The sequence below is a fragment of the Vipera ursinii genome, assembly GCF_947247035.1.
Source record: "Vipera ursinii genome assembly, chromosome: 6".
Taxonomy (NCBI): Eukaryota; Metazoa; Chordata; class Lepidosauria; order Squamata; family Viperidae; genus Vipera; species Vipera ursinii.
The window spans coordinates 80,682,092-80,709,458 of record NC_139515.1 but is presented as its reverse complement, the minus strand read 5'-3'; the positions used below and the strand labels follow the sequence as shown (position 1 = coordinate 80,709,458).

The 27,367-nt window shown below is 42.3% G+C and overlaps 2 protein-coding genes across 3 annotated transcripts in view; one reads left to right on the top strand and one right to left on the bottom strand.

Moving 5' to 3' along the window:
- Positions 1–27,367, top strand: part of RECQL (RecQ like helicase) — a 123,329-nt gene that overhangs the window by 75,358 nt on the left and 20,604 nt on the right. Inside the window, exon 1 of one of the 2 annotated variants that reach the window (XM_083365303.1) lies at positions 23,825–23,862. The exons of the other annotated variant lie outside the window; for it this stretch is intronic. The gene's annotated coding sequence lies outside the window, so the exon portion shown is untranslated. Of the gene's footprint in view, positions 1–23,824; positions 23,863–27,367 lie in introns of those variants that run through there. 2 annotated transcript variants of the gene reach the window in all.
- On the bottom strand, positions 4,113–23,567 carry GOLT1B (golgi transport 1B). The gene is made up of 5 exons (XM_083365334.1): positions 23,368–23,567; positions 18,071–18,162; positions 15,159–15,337; positions 13,004–13,085; positions 4,113–8,268 (listed from the first exon to the last, which is right to left on the bottom strand). The coding sequence occupies exons 1-5, from the start codon at positions 23,390–23,392 to the stop codon at positions 8,230–8,232; spliced, it is 417 nt and encodes a 138-aa protein (XP_083221460.1). The 5' UTR covers positions 23,393–23,567; the 3' UTR covers positions 4,113–8,229.

Sequence of the window (27,367 nt, the reverse complement as noted above, 5' to 3'; positions counted from 1 at the left end):
AAATAAAATAAAAATCAATAAAAATTTCAGAGGGTGGGGATAAGAATCATTGGCTAGTTACCTTCCAACAGCACAGCAGCCGAGGGTGACAAAATACAGATCATAGATTGAAAGCCATAAATGTCTTCATCTGTTGGTGCAGGCACAGGAACCAGATGTTTTCATCACGCTTTAAGAAATTGGTCATCATGTTAAACTATTATGTGGTTTATTGTTAGGGTTAAAACATCCTGTCTCATCTTGTTTAGTGTACTCTGTTGCCAAATACTGCGCACCTGTATGGGGAAGAAGTTGTCGTACCAACAACATTGATGTTCACCTTAATGACACAATGAGAATAATATTTGGAACCCTTAAATCCATACCACTCTCACAGCTCCATGTTCTCAGGGGACAACAACAGACAGGCTGAGGGTGGTCTAAGATAAACATGCTATTGAGTCCTAGAGATCTTCCAATACATAAAATATTAGACTCTCTACCTCTCACCAGGCTTAAGTGTAGGAAACCAATTTGGGATAATAATATACCAGCGTCTTACGATCTGGATGAAAAATGGCGATTAAGATGGGCGACTTTTAATAAACACAACCAAGCAGATCCAGCAAAACTACACCAAGGGGTGCAGTTGCCCCGCAAAATATGGAGCCACCTGAAAAAAATTCAGGACAGACCATGCCAGAACTAAGGCAAAGTTCTTTAAGTGGGGAATGGCTGAGAGCCCACAGTGTGACTGTGGTGCACCAAAACAAATGTTAACACATATACTTCAAGAATGTCTCCCAGGAAATTTCAAGGCACCTGGGATGATCTCGCCGCAGCCACAGCACAGCCACCGTTAGCTTTCTTAGATAGCAATAGCACTGAAGACTTATATACTGCTTGACTGTGCTTTACAGCCCTCTCTAAGCGGTGTATAGAATCAACATATTGCCCCCAACAATTTGGGTCCTCATTTTCACCATCCTCGGAAGGATGGAAGGCTGAGTCAATCTTGAGCCAGTGAGGATCGAACTGCTGAACTGATGGCAGCTGGCAGTCAGTAGAAGTAGCCTTCAATAGCAATAGCACTTAGACTTATATACCGCTTCACAGTGCTTTACCGTCCTCTCTAAGTGGTTTATAAAGTCAGGATAACTGTGCCACCAGGGCTCTAGATATCGAACTATGACATCTATACCATTGCAATTATATGGCTCCACAGTATGGTGGTTTTATTATGGTTTTATCTTAAGTCAATTGTTTCCCTTCATAGTCTAAGCAAGGTTTTTTTTATTTAGTGTTTAAATAAAGCAAGATATTGTTTGGGGACCACACAGCGATATGTTGAATAGGGTGATGACTGCACTGATCAAACAAGCATTATTTATGAAGTGTAGAAGATGACCTTTACATGCCAGGAAATTGGCTGGGTTTGCATATTGTACTAATTGATAATTTAATCTTAGTTTAGTGACTAAAACACTCTTGCCTTAGTTGACACACTGAGCTAAACCATAAATCACGGTTCATATATTAAACATCTGGTTGAGATACTGTATCTGTGTGTTTTAATACAACATCTGCAACAAAGCTGGTATAATTAAAGATACATCCAAAGGCAGAAAGTCTGGAAATGTGAAGGATTTAAGAGAAAACATTTGATTTTGAAACATCCTGGTTTACTACGTTTGCATTAACTTGTGACTTTTCATGTATTGGTTTCCATTAATAAGATAATAACAAGACGCCAAGCCAATATGAAACAAACCACATTTTTACATTTTTAAATCATTTTTTTTTCTGTGTTATTGCTGTACACTGCCCAGTGTAGCCCCACGCTGAGACGGGCAGCAAATAAATTTAACAAATAAATAAATATATTTTGGCATTAAGGCAAACCACAGTAACGCATATTTATTTTCCTTTTGAACTCTTCCATCTTTCAATGAAACTAGGATCGTTTTAGAGTTTGAAATTATACTTGACACTTGGCTTTTATCGTATTTCATGCAGTAAACACTTCACTGAGCAAGCTGCATCAACTCCAAAGCAGTTTCTTGAAATCTAATCAGTTCTCCAAAAGTGCTACAAAAATTGCAGCATAGATTATTACTGGAGTGGGGGTGGGACATAAGGAATAAATCAACCACTGAGATTTTTAATTGAAGGGGTGTTTATCGCAGATAACTCTTGCAGTCATTGCTTACATCCATTGTTCACTACTTGTCTTTTGCTGCTCCAGACGGGCAATTCAAACACTCACTTCCTTCATTGTGAAGGAAAGCAACTCAGCCTTCCAAGTCTTCCAAAACTGGTCCAAACAACCCTAGACATTTAATTCTCACTATACCCTCGTCTTCCATCCTTGTATTTGCTTTGTCCCCATTTTTTTTTATTTTAAAAAAAACTGATTCAGAGTTTTGTAAAGAAATCCTCCAGGATTGACTCAGAATGACACAGCGGTCCAGATCCTGTGCTAAGCAGCTTTATAGATTTAAGAGTAGAGTGATATAAGCAAACACGCAAATTGTTCTCTCTCCGGGTTTTCAACCCACCTCCCTCTGCACACAACTTTGCCTGTGCGACCATCGAGAGGCAAAAGGAAAGAGGAGACAATTGGGAAGAGAAATGGTTGATGGACCAGACAAGAGACACATTAGCATCCTTCTAATCCCCAGGTTTAAAGTAAAGCTGCCTATCGTGGAATCCTTGAGCTATCAGCAGCCTCATAAAACTTTGGACTCCTTCCAAAACTGCCACATTTTTAATGGGGAAGAAGAAAATTAAGTCATAAAGCAGTGAATAGTGTAATGAATTGATTTTGGTCCTCTGTGCTCATTTGGGGCAGTGTGACAACTGGAAATCTGACATCTTTATCAAGGAAGTAGTCCCCAACAGGCATTTAAGGACTTTTGAAGGAGATATTTTATAGCTTTTCATGACTCTGCTTGGATTCAGGAGGGAAGGTTGAGTTTTTGACAATGGCCTCGGTAAATTTTAAGACTTGTGGAATTTAATTCCCAGAATTCCTCAGCCAGCCATGCTGACTGAGGAATTCTGGGAGTTGAAGTCCACAAGTCTTAAAAGTTAACAAGTTTGGAAACCCCTGGTGCAAGCTAATCTTCGTAGTCTTGGGAGATCCAAATTGCTGAGGAATTAATTGCTCGTTATAATGGTGAGAGATCTGAATGGTAGATAATTACTTTTCATCAGCAAAATGGATCATATAAGTTTATGGCCCACTAGATATGAACTGATATTCACTTACACCATCTTGGGAGTTTGCCTCCCTCCATGCATGATAAATTCTATCTGGATCAAGACTTTTTAACATCTGGCTGAGGAAAAGAGAACTTTGCAACTCCTTTAATCAACATCACAACCTTCCCCCACAAAGGAGTCAGGGACACAAATTTGTATTTTGTAAAGGCGTAAAGTAGATGGGCAGCCAATGTCAGTAAAACTGTCACTAATGGGCGAACTAAATGCTCCATCCTGCTCGTGTCAACTTGCTGGTCCTAGCAAGCCCTTTCTATGGTCCACACCAGGAGTAGGCAACCTCGGCTCTTTTATGACGCATGGACTTCAACTCCCAGAATTCCTGAGTCAGCAGGAATTCTGGGAGTTGAAGTCCATGAGTCATAAAAGAGCCGAGGTTGCCTACCCCTGGTCCACACCAATGGACAGAGATGCCCAGATTTTGATGAAGAAAGATTCTAGATTAGGTTGACACGGAATCTTAAGGTCACCCTCTATGTTACCCCAAAATATGGTTTCATTTTAAGAAATTCTGAGCATTTTTTGTTGCTTTTTTGCTTTACAATCAGTCCTGAATCCTGACACCCACAGGGCAAGTCCATGGAGGTTACTGGGCAATATTGTTGGAAGTGTTTTTTCATTGTCTCCTTCCTAAGGCTCAGAGAAAGTAACTGGCCCCAGAGGCAAAACTAGACCTCCAATTTCCCGGTTCTTGTCCATCACCTTCCTACCTCATTTCTGGATAAAGTGTCCTCTGCATCTAAACCTATGTAGCTTAGATCTCCTTTGCTAGTTACTGGGGGAAAGCACTGCATTTTAATAAGTCAGTTTTGGTAATGACACGATTGGCAATTAGTAGAAAAAGTACCCATTTATTCAAGGTATGACAAATATATTTACAATATAGTCTCCAGAAGAAAGATCCTTATGTGAGTCTTTTAAGCAATCAAAAATTACAATTAAATGGGCAGATCTTATCTGTTACAGAAGATATTATTTCTGCAAATGATTACAACATACGAGGCTCGGTCCTAGATACGTTTACCCTTGGAAATGAGCCTCAGTGTAGTGCAGCACAATGATTCCCAAGTATACAAACATAAGATAGCCTTAAAGGTTAAAGAATCGTTCAAATATCTTTGATCGCATTGTTAATTCTGTAAAAACTAATGTTGTAACGGTTAAAGGGTAGGATCTTAGAAATTGCAAGGATTATAAAGAAACTTTAAAGGGTTTTCTAGGATGGTCTGGCAAGACAACAGAGCAGTAGTGGTACTTGATGCTTGCACTCTGCTGACTTAAAAACAGATAGGGCTTCTGTTTTTTGTTTTTTTTAAAAGATGTTTTGAATTTTAATATGAATCTCAGAAAAGTGAAAGAATGCCTTTCAAACTGGACAACGTAAGAAGCAAATTGTCTTCGCGTTATTTTCTAGAGCAGGGTTCCCCAACCCCCGGGCCGTGGCCTGTTCGAAAACAAGCTGCAGAAGAAATGAGAAACTACGCACGGGCGAGGCTCCACTTGCGCGAGCAGCCAGCAAACGCATGTATGCGCGCGAAGCTCCATTCCTGCGAGCAGAGGGTGCTTGCGCTCAAAGCTCCATTCGCGCAAGTGGAGGGTGGATGTTGCTCGCACAAATGGAGCTGTGTGCACGTCTGTGCACCTGCCACTCGCACATACCCACACACCGGGCCACCAAACTCGAAAGGTTGGGGACCGCTGCTCTGGAGCATAATGATAGTACTACGTTTGCTATTTAACCAATGTCTCACCTATAGTTAAATAAATTACACTTAGCCAGAATGGGTACGATTAATTGAACGGTGGCGTCTGACAATATTTTGATGAAATTATGTCCAGAAATGACTGGAAACAATGTCTTCTGCTACCTTCACAACATGGAAAAGAATCAGAAACAGGAAAGAAATAGGGAGATTTTTATTCCTATTGTGTTAAGATCTTTCTTACTTGGTAGCGGGTTGGAGAATCAAAAACTCAAATGGGGCTCATTGTAAAATGTGAGGAAGGGAATTTGGCAGCCTGATTCTTCTGGAAAGACTCCTGAAGTTGCAAAAACATCTGATGAAACCCAGTTTAATAGCTCTATGTGCGTTGCTCCAGATCTGAAGCATCTCTCCCAGCCCACAAACTACAACTGAAATGGTTTACAATATGGAAGTGAGTTAAAAATTCTTTGCTACAGCCAAAATAAAATAAATAAATAAAATATCAAATGAGAACTAGAGCCTACATAGCAAAGATGTCCAAGGTTTATGTTTCGAGCATGACCTATTCAAGTCAACAGGATTCTTTTTAAAATCATTAAGAGGCAGAGCCTGCAATTTAAAACAAGCTCCCATTTTACTAGTGTTGTAGGGACCATTAGATTAGTTACATCTATTTTAAGACTGAAAACAGCCAGCTGCCTAGAGCAGTGTTCCCCAATCCCCGGCCCGCTACCAGGCCTCAAGCCCTTTGGAAATGGGCCATGGAAGTGGTGGGCAAGCATGCACATGCGCATCCCCAGTTACATGAGCAGTGGGAAATGCGGGTGCACAGGCTCCATTTACACAAGTGGCAGGTGCACTTGCTTGCCACTTGGGCAAATGAAGCTGTACGTATGCATGCGCTGGCCGGTTGCTCTCATGGGATCATCCCCTCTGGCCCCAAACCGATCCGCAAAGCCGGAAAGGTTAGATAACTCTGGTTTAGAGGAAGAAAAAAACAACAACAACCACCCATCCTTTCCTAAGGGATATTTCTCCCAAGATGAAATCAAAGAAATGGAACCGGAGCATGTCACTTGTTCCATCATATAATACTGCAACTCTGGAATAGGATGTTCGAAATGTTTTTGGAAGTGGTCCAACATCAAAGCAGGCCCATTTTGAATCAGACTACTCCAGAACACAAGGATCATCTGTTTCCAAATTGGAGTGTTCTTATTTTGGCATCAGAATGATCCACAATGGAGTATTTTTTGCTAACTCCTCTACAATGGGGAAGCTCACGGAGAAATGTCTCATGAAGCGTTAACTCAAAAAACGATTTTCACAGCTTTACAAAATTGATTTGCCTCATCAAAAAGTCCTTTTAAAGAAGAACACAGTGCACTTTCAAAGAACAAAATAGCTCCCTTCCTTGTGTATTAGTAATTAGCGTTTATTCACTCGTAAGTGATGGTATTTTGCCTGGCTGTTTGAACCGTTCAGATCTAAACAAACCGATAGCTTTACATTAACCTGCTGCTTCAACGAAAGTAACATCAGGATAAATTTATGACTGAGAGCCAAAGCAAGAACTGGCAGAAAAGGGAACAATGTGATTGTCCCACTGCGTAAGTCATTCACATTTTTCTCTTTTGCCAGTTCAGTAAAACAGGGGTTCCCAACCCCGGGGCTCTGCCTGATTTGCAGCGGGCTGGCGCACACACCCACGCGTGCAGCTCAACTGATGTGTGCAGTGGGCCAGCGCGCAAAGGCACATGCAGGCAGTTCAACTTGCAGTCGAGCCGCTTGTGGATGCGCGTGGGACCAATGCGTCACTCGTGTGAGTAGAGCTGCACGCGCGCTGGCCCACCGCTCACACGGCCCGGTTCCCCTCCAACCCAGCTGGGCTGTCAAGCTGCGAAGGCTGGGAACCACTGCTGCAGAATGTCCGTAAGGTTCTGAATCTCGCCATTTGTAGCAATAGGAACTGTTTCTAATAGTCACAAGTATAACAAATTAATGCGCCACTTGATCAAGGCTACCAATATGATTTCCCGAGATTTCCCAGCAAACTGACTTGATTTGTTTGATGGTTAGAAAAAGTTATTTACACAGTTAAGTTGTAACATGCTCCTTCAGATTAAGAGTAGTGCTCAGTGCTTCAAATCTAGCTCCTGGACCTCAGATATTACCAGTAAACAAATCATGATGCTTCCCTGTTTTAGAACTTTATGTTGGCTAGAAGTAACCAAATTAGAAACCAAGATTCGGGATCGAAATGCCCTTGCACGAATTTGCGAGTTAGGCAACCCGTGTCCTAAACTGTGTGAACATCACGAAGCAAAGCAACTCACTTTGGGCGCTACATATTATGTGCACAGAGTTTACGCAATGAGAAAAGGTTTACTTCTTGCTTCCATCACTTACCGGTCATTGGGATAAAGAGAACCAAGAGAAAGGAGTGTAAAATTGGTTTTCCCGTTCCCTGCCGAAGCGAACATCTAATGAACCCAGGAATGTTTTAAGACAGTTTTGTACAAAAAAAATGTAGGTTTTTTTGTTTCGTTTTTTGCATATTCCAAAGGTGAAGATATAGGTAATTAAAATTTACGTTTGGCTTGAAACGTTGTTTTCCTACAAAGATTTATTTCAGCGTCTATTTACAGAGAGGTTTATAACAGCTGAACTGTGTGATGAAGTCTTCTGCTACTGTTCAAAATGAGAATCCATTTTACACGCCGTGTGAATCAAGCGTTCACGATGCCGTCTTGCTTTCAAAAGGACAGTCGGGAGAAGAAGAAGAAGAAAAAAATCTTCCAAAAATGGGGAGGAAGTAGGAAATTTGGCAGGCAGAAAGACAGAAGGGTCACACCTTATCAACTGACCCATGATCACTCCATTACAACTTCAGACATAAGGAGGTAAAAATGACAGGCACTGTTAGTTCCATGGGGAGTTTGCTGCATTTCGCTTGTACTCCAAAAATATGAAGAAGTCTTGAAAAGTTTTAACGTTCCGCGAGTTTTTCGCCAGTTGAGTTCACAGCATTCCTGGTATGTCAATGCCAAGTCTTAGGTTGCAAATTTGCTTCTGATGTTTTGTTCTTAATGTTAAATAGGTTTACTGTATACTATGGTGTAAATTGGAAATTTATTTCAAAGACCATTTCAAACGTTGCCTTTGTATACAACAAAATCGTTGTGCTGGACCGATTTGATCTTCGTGAAGGTTTTATAAATAATATAAATTTAGGACCAGTCTTCGGGACCTTTGCCAATCATTATACCATGTTGTTGCTTTCTCCAGCTTTATCTACAAGCTGTGGGCAAAGGAGACAGAAGAGAAGGTGGAATTGAGGTAGGGAAAAGGAATTGTAATTTAATACATTCATTAAGAATGGAACACATTGATGCTACTTCAACACTTGCATTTTAAGTGAGTGACTGGGTGTAGTATAATCTTATTCAAACAATACTAACCAAGGCCTTACGTAATTTACACAAAGTAAGACCGTTTGCATTACAACCGCATTTAGGCATGGTATGTTTTTATGTTAACATAGAGCAACATGAAGATGCAACAGAACGAAAAAAATAAAAAAATAAATCAGAAAAAATGCAAGTATAAAAACTGTTAGCTCAATAACCCAAAAGGGGGGGAGAAAAGAATATTGTTTTGAAAAATAATCAGCCATTCATGCATTAATAGACTGAAGATGATATTTTCAACTAACCATTACTGGGAATTGTCTCCTGAACTTACGCAAGCTTTGAAGAAAACATCAACAATTAACTTTTCCAAAAGGATTTAACTCCATAAAGTCCAGTTTATAAATGATATTGATACAGAAAAGCAATAAGCAAGATGTCAAGCCAAATTATGAACAGACTTATTAAGTAGATTTAATGTAAGAATAAAACCCAATTAAATTAACTAAGTTTTTTTTAAACCCATTAAACATACTGATGCCTTGGAAACTAAAGGCATGATGTGGGGGTTCAGTGATTCCTGTAGCAATAAACCAAGATGTGCCAGTCTTTGGCATGGCAAACTGTCAGGTTGAGAAAAGGGCAGCATGCTTCTTCTAGCCTAAATGTAATTGCAGCCACATTCTAAAAACATGATATAATCCTACATATGTATGTATGTATGTATCCTATTTAGAATTCTCCATTTATAACGCATCTGAACTGCCTTGAACAAATGCCAGCCACCACATGCTTAATATTAGACATGTTCAGAAATGCAAAATTAGAGAGGGTGGGGGGAGGGAGGGGGAGAGAGAAAATAATCACAGCTGCAAAGAAATGTGTCAACATCCACAAGGATGGTGCCATGTTATTTTATGAGCACTGACCCTTGTAAAGATGGACGTGGGCAACAGGCAGTCTTAGATATGCTCGGCAAGGCCTGCCAGATGCCTGTATTTCCCTTCTGGAAACTCCCACGGTAATTGGATTTCACCTCCGCAATATACTACAACATCAACTTGCTATTACTTGACAAGCTGTCTGGAGCATATTTTAGATGGGAAGATTGCCCATCCTCATTCTGTATCTCATTCTGTTTGTTGGATCCGTGCCCCTCCTGGCTAGCTTATGCGGCTCGGGAAGGAACACGAGGCTGGTTCCATGCAGTAATAACTGCTTCCTTGAAGGAGGGTGTCTTTCCTGCCGCCTTGAAGGAGGCGGTGGTGAGACCCCTTCTCAAGAAGCCTGCTTTGGACCCGGCTGTTTTAAACAACTACCGTCCAGTCTCCAACCTTCGCTTTCTGGCGAAGGTTGTTGAGAGTGTGGTGGCGCATCAGCTCCCTCTGTTCCTGGAGGAAACTGATTATCTGGACCCGTACCAATCGGGCTTCAGGCCCGGACACAGCACGGAGACGGCATTGGTCGCGCTGGTGAATGATCTCTGGAGGGCTAGGGACAGGGGTTGCTCCTCTGTCCTGGTCCTATTAGATCTCTCAGCGGCGTTCGATACCATCGACCATGGTATCTTACTGCGGCGTCTCAGGGGGCTGGGAGTGGGAGGCACTGTTTTACGGTGGTTCTCCTCCTACCTCCAGGGCCGCTCGCAGTCGGTGTTGACAGGAGGGCAGAGATCCGCCCCGAGGTCTCTCATTTGTGGAGTCCCTCAGGGGTCGGTTCTCTCGCCTCTCCTGTTCAACATCTATATGAAGCCGCTGGGCGAGATCATTCGTGGTTTTGGGGTGGGGTATCATCAGTACGCTGATGATACCCAACTTTTTCTTTCCACCCCGAACCAACCCAGTGATGCCCTCTCCGTGATGTCCCGGTGCCTGGAGGCGGTTCAGGTCTGGATGGGGAGAAACAGGCTTCGTCTCAATCCCGCCAAGACTGAGTGGCTGTGCATATCGGCATCTCGGGTTTACCAAGTTATTCCATCCTTAATGATGGGGGGTGAGGTGTTACCCCCCGTCGATAGGGCTCGCAACTTGGGCGTCCTCCTGGATTCACGGCTCAATTTTGAAGACCATATAGGAGCCGTGACCAGGGGGGCTTTTGCCCAGGTTCGCCTGGTGCGCCAGTTGCGTCCCTATCTGGACCGAGACGCCCTACGCACAGTTACTCATGCGCTTGTGACCTCCCGTTTGGACTACTGTAACGCTCTCTACATGGGGCTGCCCTTGAAGACCACTCGGAGGCTTCAACTGGTGCAGAATGCGGCCGCGCGAGTTGTAATGGGGGTTTCCCGATACTCCCATGTAACACCTCTACTCCGCGAGCTGCATTGGCTTCCGGTTGCCCTCCGGGTGAAATTCAAGGTGCTGGTTATCACCTATAAAGCCCTACATGGCCTGGGTCCGGGATATCTGAGGGAACACCTGCTGCCGGCATCAAATGCCCTTCGCCCAGTGCGCTCCCACAGGGAGGGTCTGCTCAGGGTCCCGCCGGTAAGAGACTGCCGGCGGGCGACACCCAGGGATAGGGCCTTCTCGGTGGGAGCGCCTGCCCTCTGGAACCAGCTGCCGGTGGAGCTGAGAACTGCCCCCGACCTTCGATCATTCCGCCGGGGCCTGAAGACCTGGCTCTTTGAGCTCTCGGGCCCAGACTGAGGAGGAATTTTTAATTTGGGGTTCTTTTTAATTGACTACAGGGTTAATTTAATATTTTTTAATTTGGTTCTTAATTTTTGTATTTTGGATTTTTTAATTTCCTGTAAACCGCCCTGAGTCCTCAGGGAATAGGGCGGTATATAAATATAACTAAATAAATAAATAAATAAAATAAATCTCCAGAAACCATTATACCCAAGTTGGGGGGGGTGGGGTGAGATGCTAGCAAGAGCAACAGGTGAGCTGAGCTGATAGTTGAGCCATCTCCTTTTACTGAGCCTTGAATAATAAATCTGCTATATTTGGTTGGTTTAATTTACTGCTCCCGACAGACTTGGTGCACAAAATAGGAAAAAGGATGCTCAAAATAAAATGGCATGTGGATAATGTTCTTCATGCCTTTCCTGTTACTGGGATGTTTTCTCAGCTGCCTCAAACTTTTCTAAGTGAAACCTTTTCTGAAAGCCTTCATATATGCACGCCGGGCATTCTGAAGATTGTTCTCAAGCATTCTCTAAATGTTGCCCATTATTTGGAGGGGGAGGGATAATGCACCTAACAAGACACCACAAGCCCATTTCAAGGGAAATGGACATTTAGCCGCCTTAAGATAAAAAATGCTCTCTTGCTGTCTCCTCACTGTCCTTCTCCTTCAATGGATTTAGAGAATGTTAGGTTGTCGCTTCAAACTGGAATTGGAATATCATTACTGATGGTCGTCACTTAGTGACCAGTTGCGAAGATGGCAGTAATACAGGGTGGCCAAAAATTCAATTTCTGACCAACGCCCTCCAAAAACTGGTGCACTCAACAACCAAAGCCTTCAGCATGAAACTGATTAAGGTCTGATCAGTTTCAAGCTGCAGTGAAAAGCAGGAGGAGGATTCTAATCAATTAATGAAGGTCAAAGAGCTCAGTCTGTTAACTTGAGGTTAGCACATTTTAGGGAAGGTTGTGGAGAAAAGCATCTCAAGAAGAGGCGATTTAAGCAATCTTTCCATTTTGCAAGGAGGCAAAAATAAAGTCAGGCACAAGACATGGTATGAGAGAATGTCATTTATCTGAATGACACAGCAGCAACCAGTATTTTTGTACCATCTCTCTCTCTCTCTCTCTCTCTTTCTGTCACATGTTCACTTATGGACCATTCTGTTCAACAAACAAGTCACTGGAACAGAATGCGGTCACTAAATGAGGAGAGGGTGTAGTACGCACTTGTTAAGTTTGGGAAAAATATGATTTTTTTTTCATAAATGGTAGATAAGAGTTCTTTGAAAAAGTATTTGCCCATTTTAGATTTTTATTTGTGTTATTTTGTTCATTCAGACTCCCTTTAAATGTCAGGAAGACTTACACGAATCACTGACAACAATCAATGGGGGGAAAAAATGTAAAAATTCAGAAATGTTTAGAGGAGGTAAGTAGTTTTTCCACAAACTTGTGATTTATACTGACGAAGTGACTGAGTAAATCTGATGGGGGCTTTACGTGCGACATGACAATTTATGCATATCAACAAGGGATTCATGAAACTAAAGGACCAGTCCATTTCTTTGGCAAACCAGCTTTTAACCTTAAACTTAATTTGCTGGATAAGCTGCAAGATAACTAAAAAACAAAAACAAAAATCAACACCTGTGAATGATCAAATGAAAACTGTCCTAATTCAAATTCAAATAGCAGAGAAAGAAATCCAGGATAAAATGATCTCTCTTTGGACCTGAAACATGGGGAGATGATGCCCCCCCCCCAAATCTGGAGAATAAATATAAGAATAGGGAAGACTGGCCTAGACTGACATAACAGTTAATTTTGAAACTTGTAACCCTTGTTACCTGAAGGCAAATAAAAGCACTTGGTGATCCAAATTTTGAATGCGTATCTCTGTATGTGCTGGTCCAGGTTTTTTTAACGGAATCCAAGAAGCAGAAGGAAAACAGAACTTGCTGTGTATTATGTGAAATAATTTAATACTTACTGATCTTATACCAGGTAAATTCAACAGATACCCCAGAACTGGCACTCTTCTAATAAAACCGATCACCACAGGGAAAAAGCCCCTTTGGGGGAAAAAAATAATACATCACAGATTAGAAGAATTTTTCCAAATAGGCGCCCTTTACACATTTCTAAGATTCAAAAAAACAAACAAAACCAATTGCTTATTTTTTATGTGAAGAAATATATAATTGCTCATATCACATACATTCTCCCCTTTCAGAATGAAGACTGTACCCATCTCCAAGTCTTTACATATTCCATGTAATTAGCGATACAGTGCTCATTCAGTGGCCAAACCGGCAATGGCAAGAGAGAGATGTCCAGTTGTGGACACCACACCGTCCCTGTGATCACATGACTGCAATCTGGATGCTTGGCAACAGGTGCACATTTACAATGTTTGTCCTGTGGTCATGTGATCACCATTTGCGACTTTCACAGCTGGTTTCCCAACAAGCAAAGTCAACAGGGAAGCTTGCAGGAAGTCACAAGTTATGGTTATGTGACATCATCCTAAGATGATTCACTCGTAGATTGCAACAGGAACTGATGTCATAAGTTGGTGCCATCACGTGGTGTCACAGTGCGGTGCTTAGCTACAAAGTTGCTGGCTCTTCCTGTGGTCAGAAAGTGAGGACTACCTGTACTGAGTTACATGCTTCCTAACTAGGTTTATTGTTTCTCACAGAGTGATAGAAACACTTAAACAATATGGACAGGACCACTTACATGAGCTATCCGCTAAGAAGCCAGTATCGAATACAGCTTTGGGGAGGAGACTTCTTAAATAATTTACTAAGACACCGTGGTCGTGTGAACACTGTTACTCTGAAAATCCACACGCAATTTTTATAGATACAAATTTAAGGACATGTAAAATGGGCTAGTAGTTAAGTACTAAGAGAAAGCTACCATATGTTTTAAGAGGTGGTGAAATTAAAATTCAGTGGAAGAGACTGACATATTTACATTTGACTTTCTGGTGCAAATCTCACTTTCTTAGTCTTCACTAAAATCAATCATCAGCCCAGAGAGTAGCCTACATTAAGCAAGCTCCCCAGGTGTGGGGTAATCCAGGTGTGGAATGGAGCCACATTTTAAGTCCTCATTTAAACAGGGCCAGAAGCGGTGTGGGCCTAAGAATCTCAGGTGGATTCCAAGGACTGGTACCATGACACAGCAAGACTACTTCCAAGGGATCCATGGGATTTAGAGCATGCTGACTCTGTCAAACCAGACAGGCAGAAACTACCAGAGATAGATAACCAGGTTCTACAGAAATCTGTTTAGTTGCTAGGTTGACAAATAGCTTGAAAGCTATAACTCTTCAAACCAGTGTGAATAATGCTTCTGATTATTTAATATCAGTGACAAGCTGCAGGTTTGTGTGTTTTCTTTTGCAGATCTTTTTGCTTGTCTAACTTGGGACTAAAAGTTCCCATGCCAGGATCAAATCCTTCCTTAACAGAGCTTGAAATGATTACAGTGGGTAGTAAGCCCCTTAAGAGATGCTTTGATTGTTTCATGAAATGTTGATTATCTCCAGGCCCTCTTTTGGACAACACATTATGTGTTTTTATTGTGTTTATTCTTGCATTTTGAAAGCCGCCTGGTTATATAGATGGAGGCAGCCTATAAATCCAATAAATGAATAATTACTTCTATGCACGTTTTTCCTTTTGGTAGTAGGCTGAATTAACCTGGGATTGTGCGTCAGAATTCAGAAGCAGAAGTTTAGGGAACTACTATTTTTTTTTCTTCCTCATATCGCCAACAATGCAATAGGAGAAACAACCTGTTCTTACCATAAAGTGCAATTCTGTGCCAGAAATGAATGCTAGCAAAAAGCTTGCTCTCTCACATTTCTATCTATTTTTGCTTTTCCTTGTCCTAGAAGTTTCATCATCATTAGTAGCTAAATATTTTTTTTAAATGAGATTTCAAGCTCTATTCTTCACATATTTGAAATCATGAATGTCTATAAACTCCTAAGGCAGAATCTGGTAATTTTGCAGTGACAGCCAACCAAAAGCGTACTGGAAACAAAATTCAATGGTCACCCTGTGAGAGAGATGGGTGGTTAATAAACTTGATACATAAATAGATAAAAATACAAATCTGTAAAACCTTACCTAAATAAGAGGAAGAAGCCATAAATTTCAAAGACCATTCCTATCAGAGGCCAACCAATAAGAACGATAAATACACCACCCAAGAAAAAACCGGTGGCTTTCACTTTGTGTTTCTGGAAAAAGAATCTGAAAGTTCTTTCTAAACCAATCACGAAAGCCAGCCCAGCCACAAATAAAACCTGCAAAAATGAAAACAAACGTATTTGAATATAGGTCCCCGCCTAGGAAATAATGATAGAGAAAATATTCAGATTCAGTATAAATGTTCTCAAAACATCTGTATCAACTTGCTACTGAAGGAAACAGGAATGTCTTAAAGGTATCTTCTACAATGGTGGCACAACCAAAACCACCAGTTTGTGAAGGAAGATAAACAATGTACAGTATAAACACTTAGGGGCACTACTAGCATGATATTTTAAAGAGGCACATGAGGGCAATTAGGAAATAAACCTCCATTTGGTTATCAATGACACTCGCAGATACAAAGCTTTTATAATTCACATTAGAAAACTACAACATTACATTACTTTTTGACATAACCACCATTCAAATTGAGGCACTTGTCATAACATCTTACAAGGTTTGGAATTCCTTAGTAGTAGTCGCTCAGCGCCAAATCTGGGCTATGGTGGGGCGGTGATCAAAAACATCCCAACGGAACTGCTTCAAAAAAGGTTCTTGGGTGCGTCTAGCGGTGTGCAGGCGAGCATTATCGTGAACCAATGCCACACCGGAAGTCAGCATGCCCTGACGCTTGTTATGGACGGCTCTTCTGAGTTTCACACTAGACTTCTGAATTGATGGTCAAACCACGCTCCATGAACTTCACTAGCAGTACTCCTTTGGCAACTTCACATTTGGCGGGATTCTATGGCACCAGTTCTGGTGTGGTGTTGGTTCACAATAATGCTTACCGCTAGACGCACCCAAGAACTTTTGAAGCAGTTCCATTGGGATGTTTTTTATCACTCCCCCCCCGAATAGCCCAGATTTGGCCTGAGTACTACTAAGAAATTTCAAACCTTGTAAGATATTATGACAAGTGCCTCAATTTGAATGGCAATCATGTCAAAAAGTATTGTAAAGCTGTAGTTTTCTAATGTGCATAATAAAAGTTCTGTATCTGCAAGTGTGTCATTGATAACCAGACTGAGATTTATTTCCGAATTGCCTTTGTATTTTTATCCCATCTTTATCATAATTCTAAATAACTCAAGGCAGTGAACATACCTAATACTCCTTCCTTCTCCATAACAACTGCCCTGTGAGGTGGCTGGGCTGAGAGAGAGGGGTGGACCAAAGTCACCCAGCTGATTTTCATGCCTAAATTGCTAAGGATTAAATATGGTAATAAACAGGGATGTGCAAAACTTATCATTGTAAAAATAGAAATCATTCATCCCCAGAATAATTATTATACACAACTAGTAATAAAATGTATCAATTAAGTAATGAATATCTCACTGGATGACATTTCTCACAATGCTGTATTCCAGGGGTGTCAAACTCAATTTCATTGAGGGCCGGATGAGCATTGCGGTTGCCCTCAAGGGGCCGGGTGGGTGTGGCCTACTGGGTGGGCGTGGCCTACTGGGTGGGCGTGGCTAGAGTGCATATGGCCTACTGGGTGGGCATGGCCAGCTCTACATCGTTCGCATCAAGGGTGCTTATGGGGGCCCGGGCAGGAGTGGGACAGATCTGAGGGTCTCTGGCAGGAGGAAGGTCTCTGGGCCAGGGCCAAGGCAGTGGGGGCCGTTCCCTCACTGTTTCCAGGATGGCTTCGCGGGCCACATGAAACCACTTCGCGGGCCAGATCTGGCCCCCGGGCCTTGTGTTTGACATGTCTGCTGTATTCTAATGTTCAGTTTTGTCTCCTCCCCTGAACAGAAGTATAGATTAAAACAACACACTGAACACTAAACATATATTGGCAAAACACAATTCCTGTTCAACTAGCAGATTGTAACCAAACAAGTACAGGTAGTCCTTGACTTACAACCATTTGTTTATTGACCATTGCAAGTTACAACAGCACTGAAAAAAGTGGCTTATGACCATGTTTCACACTTAGGACAGTTGAAACATCCCCATGTCATGTGATCAAAATTCAGACATTTGGCCACTGGCATGTATTTATGACAGTTGCAGTGTCCCAGGGTCATATGATCACCTTTTGCAACCTTCTGACAAGTGAAGTCAATGGGGAAGCCAGCCCCTAACTTAACAACTTTAGTGATTCACTTAACAACTGTGGCAAGAAAGATAGTAAAATGGGACAAAATTCACTTAACAATTGTCCTACTGAGTAACAGAAAGTTTGGGCTCAACTGTGGTCATAAGTCAAGGATTACCTGTAAACCATATTAAAACTTAATATAATAGTCTGGCAACCTATTTCAAAAAAGAATTGACGCCTTTGAACTGTGGTGCTGGCCAGAGTAACTAACAGAAAAGTGTTAAAATTGTATAAAACCAGATACATCACTAGAAGCTAAAATCATAAGACTACAATCTGATTTACTTTGTCCATACAAATGCGTGCAAATTCATTGGAGAAGACAATGGAAGACAAAATATATGGTTAGTGGAACAAGAAGGGGCAAGCAAAGAACACACTGGCTAGGCTACAAAGTTGAACATCAAACAACTGAAAGAAGCTGTGCTTGGCAGGGTAGCAATTGCCTATAAAGTTGCCAAGAGTTGGACACAATTAAATGGTTAACACAACAACAATGGTCTGACTCCTCTATGTCCCAGTTTCTACAACTTCCTGAACCACTAGCTACCCAATCTCATTTCTGTCTAGACAGTTGTGTGAATTTGACCAGAGGGGAATCACATGAATTGTTTGTGATAAATATAGATACTTTCAGAATCCTATTAAATGTTATTCATTCAAAACTACTTACATTTCCAATAGCTAAAAGTGCTTTGTCGAAAAACAGGATCATTCCAAAGAAAAGAAAAAATACTCCAAAACCTGTAAGACCCATCCCAATTTCTGTAAGACAAAAAAGGAGCATTAATTACTCAGTGTATTAGCAAGAAAATAAAAATAAAAAGTTAAAATAACCACAAAACCTTACACACAGTTACAACATTTGCCAAGGTCATTTTTAAACTAGCTCCAATTTAAAACAAAAACAAAAACTTGACACTTGCCTGCTTTCGAAAGAAAAACATGCTATTTTGAAGGGGCTTATAGTGTAAGAACATTTTTGGTCTTGATAACTGCCCCTTTAGTTCAGCATTTTGTCTCTAGAAATAGCCAGTATTTGATACAGTGTTGAACTACAGATTCAGCTGTCACATTTTCAGTCACAACTGTTTTTTTTGGGGGGGGGGAGGTGTGTCTCCCACAACAGGCTTTCCTGTAAGGTTTCTAAAACATTTGCTAATTGTCTAAAGTAAACAAACTCCCAACACTTTGCAGTGCTGAGATCCAGTATTCCCATTCAAAGCAGAATTCATGAGGAAGTATTAAATTCAATTAACACATTCTCCCTCAAGTTACTTACTGCATTTATAAACAATGCTGTTCCTGCCCATTTATTTCTCCACTGATCTTAGCAGAAGTCTTCTCTGCCCATGCACAGAAAAATTGGAGATATATTGCTGAGCTCTAGTATCAGCTGTACAGTTCAAAGCAGCCATGTAAGAAGCCCTACAAAGACGCGATTGCCTTAAAAAGATGAACTTTTGTTTTGCACTAATGCATCTTTGAAAGTATTTCTTTCAAACACTTTGCAAAGGTCCAACATAATAGGATAATGTCCACGTTGTACATAGTGAAGTCGAAATCACTTCTTCACTCATAATTTTGAGATTTTTTTAAAAAAAATCTACTTACACCCACAGGTTCTTTTTCAAAAGGCAACTGGGCTTTCTTTTTCCTTGAAGACGTTTCGCTTCTCATCCAAGAAACGTCTTCAGAACTGAAGAAGCTTCTTGGATGAGAAGCGAAACGTCTTCAAGGAAAAAGAAAGCCCAGTTGCCTTTTGAAAAAGCACCTTTGGGACAACCATGACCTGGATGACTGACAATCTCTACAGACATGTTGTTGTTGTTAATTGCAAAGTCGTGTCCGACCCATCGCGACCCCATGGACAATGTTCCTCCACGCCTTCCTGTTCTCTACCATCTATTGGAGTCCTTTTAAGCTCACGCCTACTGCTTCAGTGACTCCATAGACATGAATCTACTTTTATTGTTTCCATAAACAGTATTTTTTTAAAAAGGACCCATGATTAACTAAACACTTAAAACAGAGATTATTTTTTTTACCAAATAAAGTGAAACGTTAGTTTTATTCTAATATTAAATCTATGCTTTAAAAAAGTGGTATCTTGATTTCAACACAGATCTGGTCCACCTATTGTAGCATTGCAATTCATTATCTAAACACCTTACAATTAAAATGACCATTGCATATTATTACTTTATTGATTTATTAATAGTAGAAAGTAAGATAAACTTTGTATTCCTTCTTGAAACATTTATAAATTTGTACCTCAGAGAAGTAGGAAACAATACCCCAATGAAGGAACTACCAACTCAGGCAAACATGCTAACAGTAGCCAACAGCATAATCAGGTAAAGGTTCCCCCGCACATGCGTGCTAGTCATTTCCGATAGGTTGGCAGAAGCTGGGACAAGTAACTGGCGCTCACTCTGTTACGCGGCACTCAGGATTCAACCTGCCAAACTGCCGACCTTCTGATCGACGAGCTCAGCGTCCTAACCCACTGAGCCACCGCGTCCCAAACAGTATAATCAACATAAAATCCTCCAAGTGAGCTATTTTGCTTAGTGGACTTCAACCAAATAGAAACTGGACTGTTTCATGACAATGGAATATTTCTGCAAATCAACAGAGAAATAAAAGGATTCATACTTTATGTCGTGACTTAGACCAAGCTGCAGTTTTTGACAGAAAGATTCATACTGAGGTCATAAAGAGGTATCAAATATTTGACATTACCCTATTAGTAAAAGAGTGAACAGCAAAGTAGCTTCAGTGCTTAAAATTAACTGCTCCATGGGGACAGTACAGGAGGATGGAGCTGCAAAGGAGGACTATTATGGGGCAAAACATTGCAACATAGATAATGATGGCTCAAGCACAGATTAAAAAGACAGCTTAAAGGTTCCCCAGCAAGTCCTTCGGGAGAAGGACGGTATAGAAATAGTATTAAATAAATAAATAATACATTTCTGTATAACTTTTAAAAAGTTTGCTTTAAAAGTTGTAATATATTTGACACTAAATTGATTCTCTCAATTATGAATTATCTCCTTTAAGTATGTTTCATGACATTGCATAATGTTCATTTACATTACTTGTGTAAACATGCTAAAGATTTTCTTGTGCAACTTTTATGAGTAATAATGAAATCTTTTTATTTTATAACTTAACCAAAGGAGCACTAATTTATCCAATTGAGGTATGAATTATCATATGGTACATGAAAAAGGCTGCTTCTACATAAGACTGATCATAAAAGTATCAATTCTGTGAGCATTTACTCAAATATAGCCAACAGAATTCAGCACTACTTACTCCCATGTCAGTATAAACATTCCTGGAGCACTCATAAAAAGAATAGGTGAGAGATAAATTATTTTATTATTAATTCCTATTTACGAAATCCTAGTTAACTTTTAGATATAGTATAGTCATGAGAATTAGCCACTGATCACTCAATCTACCACATAGTGGTCCAGCTCTCTATGTTTAGACTTTATAACATTTGTGGAAGCAGAAACCTGTTTTTCCCTTATTAAAATCTCCATAACACCAAATACTTAAATGTGCAATAAATTATAGTCTGGCTTTAATGCAGTTCTGTATTTAAACACTTCATTTGGTAGCCATAGGAGAGAAGTTATTTCACAGGGGCAAAATAATTGGTTGGCAGAGGTGGAAAATTAATTCTTTTACACCTAGTCAAACAACTTAGGATCCCTCCTCTGCCAACCTTCAGAAGGCTAAATGCAAACTTTTAATGGATTGAAAAGACTGCATGAACCCATATCATTCAACTCTTGAATTATACAGAAAATTCCATGTATCCCACCACTGATGTACAGATTATTTTCCAATAGAAGAGAATAGTTTTTGGCTCAGGGTTGAACAATGGAGTCCCCGGTGCTCTTGAGTTTGGGTTACAGGCATTTCATTACCCAACTATGTAACATCAGGAGGGCTAGTGAGTGTGGAGTTTGCTATGAGGTATGCAACAGCTTACACTGCCAGGGTTGGTGGGGGTGTGGTTTTCACTTTAGTAGTTCCTTGATTAGGGTATAAAAACAAAGAGCAAACACCACACTCATTAGCACGCATGTCATTACGTAGTTAGGTAATAAAATGTCTGCAAGCCAACAATGAAGCTCAAGGACACCACAGATTATTTTGAACTGACATATGGCAAGAGAACATTTTCTATCTTTTTTTTAAAAAAATCTAATTTTCCGGATAGCTCAGCTTGGATGACTTTATGCCGGCCTTCCTTCTTAAATCCACAGACTGCCAAATGAATTTGGGTTTCGCATCCTAAATCCACCTACAAAAATCCAACAGAGCTGGAGGGCCCCCAGGGTGGAGAATAATATCTTAGGCACTCTGCCATTAAAGCATTGTCTGATGCTTCCTACAAAAGCCAATACCTCCACTTTTTATAACAGGACAAGGGGTAGAAGAACAGTGGTAGGAATAATAATGCCACCACCTGAGAGGTTGTGAGTCTCCTACCCACAAAATAACAATTGCAGGAGTACCAAATCATAACAATGTGTGTGTGTGTGTGTATGTGTATATATATATATATATATATATATATATATATATATATATATATATATATATATATATATATATGTATGGTAAGGGACGCAGTGGCTCAGTGGGTTAGGACGCTGAGCTTGTCGATCAGAAGGTCGGCAGTTTGGCGGGTCAAATCCCGAGTGCCGCGTAACAGAGTGAGCGTCTGTTACTCGTCCCAGCTTCTGCCAACCTAGCAGTTCGAAAGCACGTAAAAAATGCAAGTAGAAAAATAGGGACCACTACGGTGGGAAGGTAACAGTGTTCCGTGTGCCTTTGGCGTCTAGTCATGCCGGCCACATGACCACGGAGACGTCCTCGGACAAGCGCTGGCTCCTCGGCTTTGAAACGGAGATGAGCACCGGCCCCTAGAATCAGAAATGACTAGCACGCATGTGCGGGGGAACCTTTACCTTATATATATGTATATATAGGGACGCAGTGGCTCAGTGTTAGGATGCTGAGCTTGTCGGTCAGAAGGGTTGAATCCTGAGTGCTGCGTAGCAGAGTGAGCGTCTGTTACTCGTCCCAGCTTCTGCCAACCTAGCAGTTCGAAAGCACGTAAAAATGCAAATAGGAAAATAGGGACCACTACGGTGGGAAGGTAACAGTGTTCCGTTCGCCTTTGGCGTCTAGTCATGCCGGCCACATAACCACGGAGACGTCCTCGGACAAGCGCTGGCTCTTCGGCTTTGAAACGGAGATGAGCACCGGCCCCTATTGTCAGAAATGACAAGCACGCATGTGCGGGGGAACCTTTACCTTTAATGTATATATATGCATATATATATGTATGTATATATGTATGTATGAATATGTACGTATGTATGTATGTATGTATGAATATATACGTATATGTGTATGTGTATGTATATATACATACAGGGCTTTTTTTGTCATAGAATGCTCAGAACGGAGTTCCGGCACCTTTTTTGGATGGAACCTTGTAGGTAGGCAAGGCGGGTTGTATGACATGTGTGAGTTCCGGCACCTTTTTCTTTTACAAAAAAAGCACCGTATACATATATATATATACATACATATACATATACGCATCCGTGCAGCTTTTTTCTGCTGCTGCCTTTGGCAATTCATTTCTCAGCTTCCCAGGAGCAGGGGGACCCTTCGAAGCAGGTGCTTCCTCTGTTTGTGTGTATCTGTGTGCGTGTCTCCCACTCCAAGCCCAATTCAGGCGCTGTTAAAATTATTATTAGTACTAATATGAACACTCACTCGCAGGAGAGCAATTACGGGGTTGTGAAGCAGAGCGAGGAAGACGAAGCCAGGAAGGAGGACGCAAATGGGGATGATCATGCCAACAATCAGTATTACCACAGAAGCAGCAATATTTGGCCTCCGCTGCTTCCCCTCCCCCCATTCACTCACTCTGCGTATCCGTGAGGGAAATCATGATGTCGGTAAGAGCCGCGCCAGCCGGACAAAGAAGCGAAGAGAAGGAGCCGGAGCCGCCTCAGGAGCGCCAGGGGCCGTTCGCCACGTCCTCCGGAAACACGCAGCCCCCCTTGACTACCCGGCTTCGGCTGCCGACCCGCCTCCTCGCCTTCTCCTGCCGCCGAGGCGCCCGCTGCCGCCGCGGTCCAAAACGCCATCCCATTGGGGGCCAGAGCGCCGAGCCAATCAGCGCCCGCCTTATTCCGCTTCCTTTCCCCCCCCTCTCCCGGCCGCCGAGGGGGGGGGCGGAGCCTCGGCGGCGCTGAGGTGGCCGAGAGGTAAAGCGCGAGCCGACGAGCGCCAGCGGATTGGCTAAGGGGAGGCCGGAAAAAAGGGCAGAACGGAAGGGGCGGGGCCAAGGTGCCGGTTGGGCTTTCTTGAGCGGGGAGGACGGGAAAGCCGGAGAGAGAGAAAGGGAAAGAGAAAGAGGTTCGTCATTTTGGGAAAGGGAAGGGGAAGGGGAAGGTGCGGGCGTTAGGTCGAGGCCCAGGGCCGCTTCGGGAGGGACGTTATGTGTGGAGTCGGTGAGAATGGGAGATTATTACAATCCTGCAATGCTCTTCCCCCCCCCCCTCCGCCAGGTGTTGTTTTCCCGCTCTTTTATAGTCTTATGAGACTATTTCCCTGGGCTCCAAGCTCGCTGCAGATGGGGACTGCAGCCAACAAATTAAAAGACGTTTGCTCCTGGGGAGGAAAGCCATGGCAAATCTAGAGGTTTTGGTTATGGTCCTTACATGGCATGGGTCCGGGTTACCTCGGGGACCACCTGCTGCTGGTGTCAACTCCCCTCCGCCCTGTGCGTTCCCACAGAGAGGGCCTCCTCAGGGTGCCTCCGGTCAGAGAATGCCGGCTGGTGGCCCCCAGGGGGAGGGCCTTCTCTGTGGGCGCTCCGGATTTATGGAACCAACTGCCGGTTGAGCTCCGGACGGCACCAGACCTTCGCTCCTTCCGGCGCGGGGTAAAGACCCATTTATTTGAACAAGCAGGCCTGGCCTGGCCTGATGGGGGACGTTAGGGTTTTTCATGGGTTTTTATACTGCTACTGTTTTTATCTGGGCAATTGTTTAATTCTCTTTTAGTTTTTGTATTTTCTATTTATATATGCCCTGTTCACCGCCCTGAGTCCTTCGGGAGAAGGGCGGTATATAAATTTAATAAAATAAATAAATAAATAAATAGACAGCACACTAAAAAGCAGTGACGTCACCCTGCCAACAAAAGTGCGTATAGTCAAGGCTATGGTCTTCCCAGTTGCAATGTATGGCTGTGAAAGTTGGACCATAAAAAACGGTGAGCGCCAAAGAATTCAGGCCTTTGAACTATGGTGCTGGAGAAGACTCCTGCGAGTCCCTTGGACTGCAAGGTGATCAAACCGGTCAGTCCTAGAGGAGATCAACCCTGACTGCTCTTTAGAAAGCCAGATCCTGAAGCTAAAACTCAAATTACTTTGGCCACCTAATGAGAAGGAAGGACTCACTAGAGAAGAGCCTAATGCTGGGAAAGATTGAGGGCAATAGAAGAAGGGGACGACAGAGAATGAGGTGGCTGGATGGAGTCACTGAAGCAGTAGGTGTGAGCTTAAATGGACACCAGAAGATGGTAGAGGACAGGAAGGCCTGGAGGAACATTGTCCATGGGGTCATGATGGGTCGGGCACGACTTTGCAGCTAACAACAACAAGGCACCTTGGCAACTTTAAGACTTGTGGACTTCAAGTCCCAGAATTCTTCAGCCAGCAAAGCTGTTATCATGTAATGAGAGACTGATAGGACGACTCATTATGACAGAAAGGTGTGATTGTTCAAGGCAGATCTATCTTACCTAAAAACTCCAGTCCTAAAGGTTCTCTGAAAGCTTTGGCAGCGATACTGTGAGCCATGAGGGAAACGCTGGGTTTTTATTTTTACAGAAGAGGATATTTGGTAAACTAAAGGTAAAGGTTCCCTCGCACATGCGTGCTAGTTGTTTCCAACTCTAGGGGCCGGTGCTCATCTCCCTTTCAAAGCCGAAGAGCCAGCGCTTGTCCGAGGACGTCTCCGTGGTCATGTGGCCGGCATGACTGGACGCCAAAGGCGCATGGAACGCTGTTACCTTCCCACCATAGTGGTCCCTATTTTTCTACTTGCATTTTTACGTGCTTTCGACCTGCTAGGTTGGCAGAAGCTAGGACGAGTAACAGGCGCTCACTCTTACGCGGCACTCGGGATTCGACCCGCCAAACTGCCGACCTGATCGACAAGCTCAGCGTCCTAATCCACTGAGGTTCAGTTTAAAATCCATGAAAAACTGCTTGCTTTTCCTAATTGGAAGCAAACTCCTCGTTAGCACTGGTGCTGCCAAAAAAAACCCAACAGGTTGAGATTTCAAGTTAGTACATTTCTGGATAGAAGTTCCATTCTGATATGGAAGCAGGTCCTCTCCTTTGAAAGATTAGTCAGGGGTAGGCAACCTCGGCTCTTTTATGACTCATGGACGTCAACTCCCAGAATTCCTGAGCCAGCCAAGCTGGCTCAGGAATTCTGGGAGTTGAAGTCCATGAGTCATAAAAGAGCCGAGGTTGCCTACCCCTGGACTAGGTCATAAGCAGAAATTCCATAGGTGTAGCTGTTGTGAGCTTTGCTGCTCTTATTCAAATGCCAAATTTACATCTGAGCTGATCCACTATAGAGCATGGACAGAGTGGGGAATTCACAATACTTTATCTTTTTTTTTCCCCCTCCTCATCAACCTGGAAAACTAATGTTGGGGAAGGAGCTTCTGCATGTGAAATTATCTGGAACAAATCTGACACGATAGTATGGTTTAAGGAAGCCTTTAATATGGTGCTGAAAAAACCAGTTGTATAAATTAGGTGAACTTTGTTTTTGGAATGCAATGCAAGAAACTTCAGAAGACGGGGGATCTGATGAAATTCCTCCGATGAATACAATATTAGGGCCAACTCGTATGCAAGTCGTCTCTTCAATCTAGAGATTTTTTTTTAAAAGATTTATTTCTTAAAGAAAGGCTTTTGTTTTGCGACGTACTGGTGGTTGCATCTTTGTTATTTCCTTCTTTACATCGGCTTGTCTTGGTTTTAATGCTTTCTATGAGTCACTCAGTCCTAGCAAGGAGGCAATGGCAAATCACTTCTGAAATCTTGCCAAGAAAACTTCAGGGACTTTTCCAGGCAGTTGCCAGGAGTCAACACTGACTCGAAGTGTTCCCCCTCCCCTTAAAAAAAAAGATCCATAGCAGCGTTTCTTCACCTTGGCAACTTGAAGAGGTGTGGAATTCAACTCCCCAAGTTGAGCCAAAAAGATGAACTGAACAGACTGTATGCTGCCCTCTAGCGGCCACAATAGATTACATGAAAGAAAATATTTATTATTTATTTATTATTTATTATTGGGACTTGTTTGCCGCCCTATCTCCCAAAGGACTCAGGGCGGCTAACAACAATAAAATACAATAATCCAAAAGTTAAAAAGAAATTAAATTAAATGGCCCCAGTAGAATAAATTAAAATTAAGTTAAAAATTAAAAACATAATTAAAATCTCTGTCAGTCCAGGTCAGCCTGATGGAAAAGGAGTATTTTTGAGGCCGCGGCGAAAGGACCGGAGATCCGGGGCCATCCGAAGCTCAAGGGGGAGTTGGTTCCATAGGGCTGGCGCTCCCACAGAGAAGGCCCTCCCCCTGGGGGTCGCCAGCCGACATTGTCTAGCCGACGGCACCCTGAGGAGGCCCTCTCTGTGTGAGCGCACTGGGCGATGGGAAGTCATTTCCGGCAGCAGATGGTCCTGCAAGTATCCCGGACCTAAGCCATGTAGGGCTTTAAAGGTAAGTACCAGCACCTTAAATCTCACCCGGAGGACAACCAATAACCAATGCAGCTCACGCAGGATGGGTGTAATATGGGAGTATCGGGATACTCCCATCACTACCCGCGCAGC

Bases quoted from the DNA above. Each gene is read 5' to 3' on its own strand.
- GOLT1B (XM_083365334.1), bottom strand. From the start codon at position 23,392: ATGATTTCCCTCACGGATACGCAGA. The intron at 18,163-23,367 runs GTGAGTGAATGG...TTTGTCTTACAG, and splicing joins TTCCCTCACGGATACGCAGA to AAATTGGGATGGGTCTTACA. The intron at 13,086-15,158 runs GTAAGGTTTTAC...TTTCCCCCAAAG, and splicing joins GGCTTCTTCCTCTTATTTAG to GGGCTTTTTCCCTGTGGTGA.